Source organism: Ranitomeya imitator, chromosome 2, assembly GCF_032444005.1.
Source record: "Ranitomeya imitator isolate aRanImi1 chromosome 2, aRanImi1.pri, whole genome shotgun sequence".
In the NCBI taxonomy this organism is placed as follows: domain Eukaryota; kingdom Metazoa; phylum Chordata; class Amphibia; order Anura; family Dendrobatidae; genus Ranitomeya; species Ranitomeya imitator.
In genome coordinates this window covers 419849965-419861606 of record NC_091283.1, presented here as the reverse complement: position 1 = coordinate 419861606, position 11642 = coordinate 419849965, and the positions used below count along the sequence as shown (strand labels likewise).

Below are 11642 nucleotides of genomic sequence, written 5' to 3'. Positions count from 1 at the left end.
AAACTAGAAACATCTGGAACGAATTAGAAAGAACTAGAACAAACGAACGAGAACAGAAGTTGTGAGGACTATTCCGAATGCTCAGCAGGGTAGCACTACAACACACAGGCGCTATTGGTAGGCAACGATTTCCACCTGCAAAGGGAACTCTGGATGTGCCATCGGACCGGCCGGTCTCAGACAGCCCTGTTAACTGTGCTCTGGATTGAGGATCCTGAAGTCACCAGTAAAGAGGTAAATAGCCTGCAACCCTGTGTCCTCGTTATTGTCTGCACCTCGCACCATCACCATCCACCTTACTTGGAAGCCCTGGGGACATACTTCACCTGTGGGAAGTTTCACCATCTAGCTGCCATTACATCACCCCAGTGGACCCCAAGCAGCGTCGGTCGCCCTGACCCAACATCACAGGTGGCGTCACGAAACCTTGACAGACTCGCATCACCTTTCATTGGACGCCCCTTGGCAGGGTCACGGACCGGGTCCAGCCACTGTGACATCCCCAGAACTGAGTCAGCAGAGGACCGGTACCGAGTAACCAGCGGCCCTGCATCTGGGGGCGCTCCAATAGACTCATCCATTGTGATTGGTTGCATCTGGTATTTAACCATGCTGTGATGTATAGTGAGCAGCTTTGAAAAAGAACACACTGTTCGAAACGCGTAGCCTGCTGCTACTCATTCTCCTGTGAACCATGTTTTTGGACTTTGGATTTTATTCTTAATAAAATTTGGATATTTTTGGAAGCTGGATTTTCTCTTTTCCTGTTTGCCTTACCGTTCCACATGATGACTGCACAGTATCCGGGCTTCCCCACAATACATGCCTAGTAGGTGTGCTGGTTTTTTACACCTTTTTTTTTCTCTTGAATAATGTAGAGGGGCAGTTAGAGAGTGAGCTGTAGTGTACAGAAGCTACTCACAATGCAGGATTACTTAAAGGGAAGGACACTCTCTCGACTGGGTCACTACCTAATGACTGCTCCACTTCCATAGTGCACCCATGTCACTATGTTCCCTTTAAACAAATGCTAGGTTAGTTTACTTTCAGACTAGCAATCGGGCCAAAGGTTTGGTACATGATGTGCTTTTAAATTAGTTAAAATGTAACATGCTGAACAAGATCTTTAGGATGTTAATAATTGTTAGATTGCAAGAGCTCAAAGTAAATTCACTTATAGTTTACACATTTCGTTAAAGATCATGGAGGTGTCTACATTGTTTCTGAGTCTTTTCATTCTCTTCTCTTTTCTACTATTTTCTTGGAGGTTACACAGGAGACGTCTTTATTTTCCTCCTGGACCGATTCCTTTGCCGTTCTTCGGAAACCTTTTCCAAGGAAGTTTTGTGCTGTACGAGTCTTACCTCAAGGTAAACAAATAGGGTTGTGTATATTTTCCCTTGCTAGAGCAATTTCAAATGGAGAAAACTTATAAAGGTTAATGGTGGTCCATTGGACATGCCAGATTTGAGATTTCCTTCCATTTAGATAGATAACTTGAAGTTCAAGCACTAGCAGAATCATGGTATAATCTACATATTAGAAAAGAATGGTTAGCAAATGCCCTAATATGTTAGAAGGGTGGATATTAGAATGGAGAAATACAAAAGGTTGAATAGTAGAGTGTGACCCTCTCCATGGCCTTCATTCCAAATATAGTGTCACAATAGATATTAGTGTTTCCATACATCGTGGGACAACCTCTTGACCACCTATACTTGCCAAATACATGACTGGGCTACCATTGGTGACTGATTCTAGTGTCAACTTTTGTGTTTTACTTGATGCATCAAAGTGGAGCTTTGTTTTTACATTTATTGCCATCAAGGAAGTGAAAGCATATTATTGTGTAACAGATTTTTAGGTGTTTCTTGTCTTTTCATTTTTAAAAGCCATTGAAAAGTGATGTTTTAGTTTTTTTCTTTCCAGTTATGTAAGCAGTACGGTCCAGTCTTCACAGTTTGGAATGGTAATTCACCAGTGGTTGTGCTCTGTGGATATGCAGTGGTTAAAGACGCCTTGATAAATTATTCACATAGATTCGGTGATCGTGGGCCTATGCCAATAACATCCAGATTGTCCAATGGACAAGGTAAGAAGTTCAACTTTTAATTTCCATCAATTTTAGCAAAAGCAAGAATCATTATGAAGTATTACAGAAGTGCATATGGTATGTTAGAAGTAGATGAGACTTTGTCTTATAGCCAAACAACATACGGTGCCAAACCAACTTTAATTCTCATTGTAAAAAAGAAGAACCACTGTCAGTAGCCACCCTTGTTTGCAGATTCCCTCTGTTAGAGGTCAAGTTTCCGCTTCTGCACAGGGGGAATCTCAGGCCGTTTCTGCTGCGGTCTCCCATTCTTCTCCTGCCACAATGAAACCTGCTCAGCAGAGACGTCGGTCCTTGCGTCTGACTCAGTCTCACCCTGTGCTTAAGCTTGCTGTTGCTTCTCCAGCTTTTGCCATTAAAGCCAGTGCTGGGCAGCAGCGAGTGGACATTTTTGAGACTAAGTCCTGCTTCTTCCCTTCTGAGCATGCCCAGGGTGAGATCTCCCATTGGAGATCGAGGGCCACATGCTCAGATGCTGCAGCGGTTTCCATTGGGCCTCCTGGAGGGTCCTGAAAGGGCTAACTTCTGTGGCAGCTGCCTATTGGTCCTTTATTGGAAGGTCCTGAACGTACTGCAGCTATATAAGCTTTGCATGACTGCACGGCCATGTGCTAGTGTACAATCACAAGCTGCGACGTCATCGAAGGTCCTTAACGCGCTCATTCTTAGAAAGGGAAGCATGGTGGTTGCAGCGGTGACAACCAGGGCACGCCTGAGGGTAAGTATATCAATATTTTTTATTTTTATTCTTTATTTTACACATGAATATGGATCCCAGGGCCTGAAGGAGAGTTTCCTCTCCTTCAGACCCTGGGAACCATAGAGGATACCTTCCGATATTTGTGTCCCATTGACTTGTATTGGTATCGGATATCGGTATCGGCGATATCCGATACCATCCGATACCGATACTTTCAAATATCGGACGGTATCGCTCAACACTAATGATGAGCGAAAAATAATTATTGCATTTGTGCCCTTTTGTTGCTGACTTTTCTGTGTTCAACACCTTTATTTTGTTTGTGCCACATTCCCCTTTCTATTTGCACATTTCTTAAAGCTTGCACATGGTAGGGGGGTCTCCGAAACGTGTAGGAATTGGTCCTTACGACGCATCTTACCCCCGCTGGTCACGTGACAATCTACATCACGCAAGGTCCTGTTGGTCTACCCTAGTGCTGTGGACTTCAACAACGAGCTCCAACACGCTCGCACGCTGTTGGGAAGCAGGCTCAAGGAGCGCGTCACCGGCCTGGACCACGCTCCCAAAAGTACTTTTTATTGCTGCAATCATCTTCAGAGAAGAATCCCGCACTGTGGACTCAAGTATCCTGGTTATAGAAGTAACCTTATCGCATACAGTGTTATCGTCAAGTCATTTATTGTAGGGGACTCTGTGCATCAATTGTTTAAACATCATACGCTTTGGAGTTAATCAATCTGACTCTTGGGACTTCAGTTGGACTTATTTTATTCGGTTTCTAAACAGCCGATTGGCTGAATTTAGTTTTTATGGATCTTTTAATAAATATGTCATTATTTTCTACAAGGTATTTTTGCGCAAATTATGTAATATATACAGTAGAGACCAAAAGTTTGGACACACCTTCTCACTTAAAGATTTTTCTGTATATTCATGACTATGAAAATTGTACATTCACACTGAAGGCATCAAAACTATGAATTAACACATGTGGAATTATGTACTTAACAAAAAAGTGCGAAACAACTGAAATTATGCCTTATATTCTAGGTTCTTAAAAGTAGCCACCTTTTGGGGGGCGTGGTTTGCCAGGGGAAGGGAGCAGACGTGTTCCACAGGAGCTCCTGCTAATTCCCCTTAAAAAAGCTACTAACATTGAACCGGACATTGCCCTCCAACAGGATTCTGGGTCTCTTAAGGTGACCCCGGACCGGACAGGTTTTCATGTTTTACTGAGCGCTACAGATTTCAGTTTTGTATTTCAGATTGAATAATTATTTTTACGTGAGAAGCGTTGTTGAACTCAATAACTTCACAAGCACATTTTCATGTATTCATATTCATATAAGAAATCTATTTTATGCTATTTTATGCTAGTTTTCAGGTTTTATAAAGCTACAACACACAATCTTATATTTCAGTTACATAGTTTAAGCTTTTTCAATAACACTTTAGGCTACATCATAAGCTAATGTACTCATGTAGGAACTCTGTTTCAGGTTTTATGAAGCTACAACACATAATTTTATATCTCAGTTACACTGTTTAAGATTTTACAATAATACGTTAATCTACACCACAAGCTAATGTACACGTAGGAACTCTATTTCAGGATGTATCGTAAAAATATGACTCCTATACATTTGTAAACCTGTCATTTTCCCCCTATTTTCATAGGGGTTTCCTTTCCTAATTTCATATCCCTTCCCTTCCCTTCCTCCCCCTCCTGGTTTACCCTACCAAGTTAAAAATTGTTAAAATCCTAATAAAAATTATTGGAAAAAAAAAAGTAGCCACCTTTTGCTTTGATGACTGCTTCGCACACTCTTGGCATTCTCTTGATGAGCTTTAAGAGGTAGTCACCGGGAATGGTTTTCAATTCACAGGTGTGCCCTGTCAGGTTTAATTTCTTGCCTTATAAATGGGGTTGGAGCCATCAGTTGTGTTGTGCAGAAGTCTGGTGGATACATAGCTGATAGTCCTACTGAATAGACTGTTAGAATTTGTATTATGGCAAGAAAAAAGCAGCTAAGTAAAGAAAAAGAGTGGCCATCATTACTTTAAGAAGTGAAGGTCAGTCAGTCTGAAAAATAGGTAAAACTTTGAAAGTGTCCCCAAGTGCAGTGACAAAAACCATCAAGCGCTGCGCAGAAACTGGCTCACATGAGGACTGCACCAGGAAAGGAAGACCAAGAGTCACCTCTGCTTCTGAGGATAAGTTTATCCGAGTCACCAGCCTCAGAAATTGCAGGTTAACAGCAGCTCAGATTAGAGACCAGGCCAATGTCACACAGAGTTCTAGCAGCAGACACATCTCTACAACTACTGTGAAGAGGAGACTTTGTGCAGCAGGCCTTCATGGTAAAATAGCTGCTAGGAAACCAGTCCTAAGGACAGGCAACAAGCAGAAGAAACTTGTTTGGGCTAAAGAACACAAGGAATGGACATTAGACCAGTGGAAATCTGTGCTTTGGTCTGATGTGTCCAAATATGAGATATTTGGTTCCAATTACTGTGTCTTTGTGCGGCTCAGAAAAGGTGAACGGATGGACTCTACATGCTTGGTTCCCACCGTGAAGCATGGAGGAGGAGGTGTGATGGTGTGGGATTGCTTTGCTGGTGACATTGTTAAGGATTTATTCAAAATTGAAGGCATACTGAACCAGCATGGCTACCACAGCATCTTGCAGCTGCATGCTATTCCATGCGGTTTGCGTTTAGTTGGACCATCATTTATTTTTCAACAGGACAATGACCCCAAACACACCTTCACGCTGTGTAAGGACTATTTGACCAAGAAGGAGAGTGATGGGGTACTACGCCAGATGACCTGGCCTCCACAGTCACCAGACCGGAACCCAATCAAGATGGTTTTGGGTGAGCTGGACGGCAGAGTGAAGGCAAAAGGGCCAACAAGTGCTAAGCATCTCTGGGAACTCCTTCAAGATTGTTGGAAGACCTTTCCCGGTGACTACCTTTTGAAGCTCATTAAGAGAATTCCAAGAGCGTGCAAAGCAGTAATCAAAGCAAATGTGGCTACTTTGAAGAACCTAGAATATAAGACATAATTTCAGTTGTTTCACACTTTTTTGTTAAGTATATAATTTCATATGTGTTAATTCATAGTTTTGATGCCTTCAGTGTGAATGTACAATTTTCATAGTCATGAAAATACAGAAAAATCTTTAAATGAGAAGGTGTGTCCAATCTTTTGGTCTGTACTGTATATAAAGATTAACTACACACAGTATACTTACATCATCACCAAGAGGCTTTTAAACATCATCCGTCTGGAATATCAGAGAAGCAGCAACAAGACAGAGAACCCTAGGGAGATTCACCAAACTGCATAGGCATCCACAATTATGCAGGTATCAGCCCATTGTACATGTACAGGTAGCCCAGTTTTGCATCTGTCTTAGTCATGTTTCTCTGGTCTTATACAGTGATTTACACTATGCTGTAACTCTAGTTTCACCCAGACCTTCAAGTGACCAGCTTTCAAGGTCGGATGAAACTGAGATATCATGGAGTCATCTGACGAGGAGCCATAAACCCTTAGAATATAAAAGCCACAAGGATTTAGATAAAACCACCACAGGCAGAGGTTCAGTAAACCTTAATGTTTTACAATGACAAACAACAAACATATAGAAGCTTAGAACTCTTTGTGAAGTGAATAAACAAACATTTCTCAAGATTGTGTCATTATGAGCATTGCCTGTCACATCTGTAAATGTTTTACAAGAAATGCAGCTATATAATTGTCTGAATGCATTCAGTATATTTCAATCTGGATTCGAAATCGCCATTTGTATATTCGCCATTTGTATATTTTATGCAGCCAAAGTTATGGCTCTCAAGGAGATAAACTAATATAGTGGACAAAGAAGTATTTGTAATGAACTACTGAGCCAAACTAACAGCATTGCTTTATCAAATTTATATGAAGTGTATTGTGTCCAATGTGAGCAACCAGGCGACACAAAAATGAGCTTTTCAAGTGAGCTCTTTAAGGTACACAAATGTTACAAAGTTTTTGCCAACAAGAATGTGGTTTCACCAATAGAGGGTACCTTTTTTAAAAATATACTATTCCCATCCCAGCCCCTTTTGCCCAAAATTCAGTGGCCTATAACAGTACAGACCACGTTCACCCAGGTCATGTAGTCGGGGATAAGGCAGAGACATTGCAGGAAACCAAGTTAAGAAGTAGGCCCAATGTAGGGGTGTGGGTCTCTGAAACTTGTAATGGAGTACATGAGCTGACAAACAATTCCCCAATGGTGGTACATTTTTTAAAATATTGCCAAAAAATTGACTGTATGTCTGTTGCAGCACGGAACACGTGAACCCTGGTGATCTAGTGGTGGAAAATGATTAGAGGTGGAGGAAGGCCTCATTAAAAAGCAGGCCCAATGTAAAGGAGCGGGTCTCCTAGACTTGTAATGCCCATACACTAAGTGCATGGGCTGTCAAACATTTCCCCATGGGGGGGCTAATTTTTTTTTTTAAATTGTTTACGGGCATCATAAACACCTTGCAAAACTGTAAAGTGGTTTCCTACATAACTGCTGCTGAGAAGGTGCATTTAAAAAAAAAAGGCGGACGAATCGTTGTATGAAGTGATCAGGAAAAGGGGCATGGTGATGACAGGAATGGGAAAGTACATGGTTAATAACAGCGGTGGCTATGGGAGGTATGAGATCCAGGATACAGCCTACAATGATTAGTCATTTAGCCACCACCAATTACCAGAATGCGTTTAATATCCATCAGAAGATCGGTGTAACAGATGCGCGTTAGATTCGGCCTAAAAAATGCCTGTCGAAATATGTGGCCAAAGACGCACGTGTCTGTCTAAAGGGCAAAGTGCAACATGTTCGTGAGATGCTGAATTAGAGAAAGCAGACAGTGTTGGCTGAAAACCAAACAAACTGATGGACGCTTGTGAAAAACTAAGTTTAAAGAGGAGTGCACCATCCGTAACTATAAACACACCCGTGACACAAGCTTCTTCATCTTCACCCAGACATATTAGCAATAATATCCAAATGTCACAGTTGAAAACTATTGATTGTAGTGTAACAAACACTGTTAAAGTAATGCCACTAAACGAAGATAACCACGACCCTGGGAAACACCAGATTCCCTCTTTACAAGATATGGACGATGATGGTATTGATGACGACTTTGAAATTTACCACATCCACACCAAGAAGATGAAGATCACAGCTGCAAAAAATGTGCAAAAAAGGCCATGAATGTCTGTAAAATCATTTTCTCTTGGGCAAACTTTCCCTCTTACTAAAGTGCTACCGAATGATGCATACACAGCTCTCATGTCTATTTAGCGTGAGATGGTTGAAAGATGATGTATTCTGTTTTACAATGTCAACTTTTTGAAAGCGAGCAGAAAAGGATGAAATAGCAGGAAGACGTGTGATTTTGGTCAGTAAGGAGGTGATGTCAGGTACAGATGGGTAGATCTGCATGTCATCGGCATACTGATGATATTGCAAACCGTGCCATTACATCAGCTGTTCCAGGCCGAAGGTGTAGATGGAGAAGAGTAGGGGTCCTAGAACTGAGCCTTGGGGAACACCGTAAGACCGGGGTCGAGGTGAGGAGGTGGCGTGGAAGAGGGAGACACTGAATGTCCCCGTAACAGCCTGGTTGTTTTTTAAAGACTGTGCCAATAAACCCAAAAAGGCCATTTGCACCACTGGCCATGCCCCCATAAGCAGGGGTAACAAAACTCCCATCCTAACCACCACAAGCATGATCAGGCACATGGCAGTAAAGCACCCGACTTTGTTAGTTGAACACAAGGCTCCATGAACAGTGTCTGCGGGTAATACCACTGCATCTTCCGATGTTGTGCGTGCAAGCCAATCCCCTGTCCATGGTGCATGCAAAGATGCCTCATGCTCTGCATCTGCAGTTGCACACAAACTCAACTAGCACCATCAAAAAGCACATCCACTTCCTTGTATCAGTGCAGCATTCAGTTGTCCATACCCCAGTCCTTGGAACGCAAGCGAAAATATGCAGGCAAACCCAACGGTACTAAATTCACACATTTGTCATCTGCTTGCGCCCGAAAGGTTGCATTTTAGGCCCATGGGAGATGTAAGCTTTTCGCTACTTGATGACGGTGACCATCACATGGTGCTCCTTACCCAGCCACCACAATTTTTCCTGGTCTCCCGTCACGACATTACACAAACAAGCACGTGTCCCACAACATTACCCGTGCCCTCCACAATGCTGTTATTGGGACAGTCCACCTAACCACAGACACGTGGACAAGTGCTTGTGGTCAGGGACGGTACATCTCACTAACGACACACTGGGTTTACATAGTGGAAGCCGGGACCCAGTCCAACCTTGGGATGGTGCACATCCTCCCAACCCTGAGTATTGCGGGCCCTATGTCAATCTGGGTTGCATCCACAGTCTACAGCTCCTGCACTTCCTCCTCTTTTGCATCCTCTTCAGCCTCCATCTCTGAAGGTAAAACATCAGTCAGAAGCTGGAAGTACTGCAGCACTCTCTCAGCCAAGCGGCAACAGGCTGTGGTGAAGCTAATATGCTTAGGTGACAAGCCGCACAATGATGACGAGTTGTGGACAGCTCTGAAAGAGCAGGAAGATCTGTGGCTGATACCTCTGAACCTACAGCCAGGCATGGTCATGTGTTATGACCTGGTGGTAAGGAAAATAATGGACCTGGTGGTTAAGAGCACACGGAACGACCTGATAGCTACTAATCATATAGGACGAGCTCTGAGACGTGGGAACTCTGCTGACCGCAATCCCTAATCCTATCACACACACTAGAAATAGCCGTGGATTGCTCCTAACGCTCCCTATGCAACTCGACACATCCTAAGAAACTAGCTAGCCCTAGAGATAGAAAAATAAAGCCTACCTTGCCTCAGAGAAATTCCCCAAAGGAAAAGGCAGCCCCCCACATATAATGACTGTGAGTAAAGATGAAAATTACAAACACAGAGATGAAATAGATTTAGCAAAGTGAGGCCCGACTTACTGAACAGACAGAGGATAGGAAAGGTAACTTTGCGGTCCTCACAAAAAACTACAAAAAGACCATGCAGAGGGCGCAAAAAGACCCTCCGCACGGACTTATGGTGCGGAGGCGCTCCCTCTGCGTCCCAAGGCTTCCAGCAAGCAAGACAAAATCAAAATAGCAAGCTGGACAGAAAAATAGCAAACCAGAGAAAAACAAGCAGGAACTTAGCTTCTGCTGGGAAGACAGGTCACAAGAACGATCCAGGAGAGAATTAGACCAATACTGGAACATTGACAGGTGGCATAGAGCAATGATCTAAGTGGAGTTAAATAGAGCAGCCAGCTAACGAATTAACCTCGTCACCTGTGGAAGGAAACTCAGAAGCCGCAGCTCCACTCACAACCACCAGAGGAAGCTCATGGACAGAACCAGCCGAAGTACCACTCATGACCACAGGATGGAGCTTGCCAACAGAATTCACAACAGTACCCCCCCCTTGAGGAGGGGTCACCGAACCCTCACCAGAGCCCCCAGGCCGACCAGGACGAGCCAAATGAAAGGCACGAACCAGATCGGCAGCATGAACATCGGAGGCAAAGACCCAGGAATTATCTTCCTGACCATAACCCTTCCACTTGACCAGGTACTGGAGTTTCCGTCTCGAAATACGAGAATCCAAAATCTTCTCCACCACATACTCCAACTACCCCTCAACCAACACCGGAGCAGGAGGATCAACGGATGGAACCACAGGCGCCACGTATCTCCGCAACAATGACCTATGGAATACATTATGGATGGCAAAAGAAGCTGGAAGGGTCAAACGAAACGACACAGGATTGAGAACATCAGAAATCTTATACGGACCAATGAAACAAGGCTTAAACTTAGGAGAGGAAACCTTCATAGGAACATAACGAGACGACAACCAAACCAAATCCCCAACACGAAGTCGGGGACCCACACAGCGCCGGCGGTTAGCGAAACGTTGAGCCTTCTCCTGGGACAATGTCAAATTGTCCACCACATGAGTCCAAATCTGCTGCAACCTATCCACCACAGTATCTACACCAGGACAGTCCGAAGACTCAACCTGCCCTGAAGAGAAACGAGGATGGAAACCTGAATTGCAGAAAAACGGCGAAACCAAAGTAGCCGAGCTGGCCCGATTATTAAGGGCGAACTCAGCCAAAGGCAAAAAGGACACCCAATCATCCTGATCAGCAGAAACAAAGCATCTCAGATATGTTTCCAAAGTCTGATTAGTTCGTTCGGTTTGATCATTTGTCTGAGGATGGAAAGCCGAGGAAAAAGACAAATCAATGCCCATCCTAGCACAAAAGGTTCGCCAAAACCTCGAAACAAACTGGGAACCTCTGTCCGAAACGATGTTCTCTGGAATGCCATGTAAACGAACCACATGCTGGAAAAACAATGGCACCAAATCAGAGGAGGAAGGCAATTTAGACAAGGGTACCAAATGGACCATCTTAGAGAAGCGATCACAGACCACCCAAATGACTGACATCTTTTGAGAGACGGGAAGATCCCAGCAACCCACTGGCACGAGAACAGCAGGGCTTAGCCCGAGCACAAGTCCCACAGGACTGCACAAAAGAACGCACATCCCGCGACAAAGACGGCCACCAAAAGGATCTAGCCATCAAATCTCTGGTACCAAAGATTCCAGGGTGACCAGCCAACACCGAACAATGAACCTCAGAGATAACTCTACTAGTCCATTTATCAAGGACAAACAGTTTCTCCGCTGGGCAACGGTCAGGTCTATCA

At 43.7% G+C, this 11642-nt stretch overlaps 1 protein-coding gene across 1 annotated transcript in view; it reads left to right on the top strand.

Annotated features, from left to right (window-relative positions):
• The first annotated feature begins 1189 nt into the window (after nucleotides 1–1189).
• Nucleotides 1190–11642, top strand: part of LOC138664259 (cytochrome P450 2G1-like) — a 357037-nt gene continuing 346584 nt past the window's right edge. The window contains exons 1-2 of the mRNA XM_069750800.1: nucleotides 1190–1370; nucleotides 1930–2092. Coding sequence (XP_069606901.1) covers nucleotides 1203–1370; nucleotides 1930–2092 — 331 coding nt within the window. The 5' untranslated portion in view covers nucleotides 1190–1202. The remainder of the gene's footprint in view (nucleotides 1371–1929; nucleotides 2093–11642) is intronic.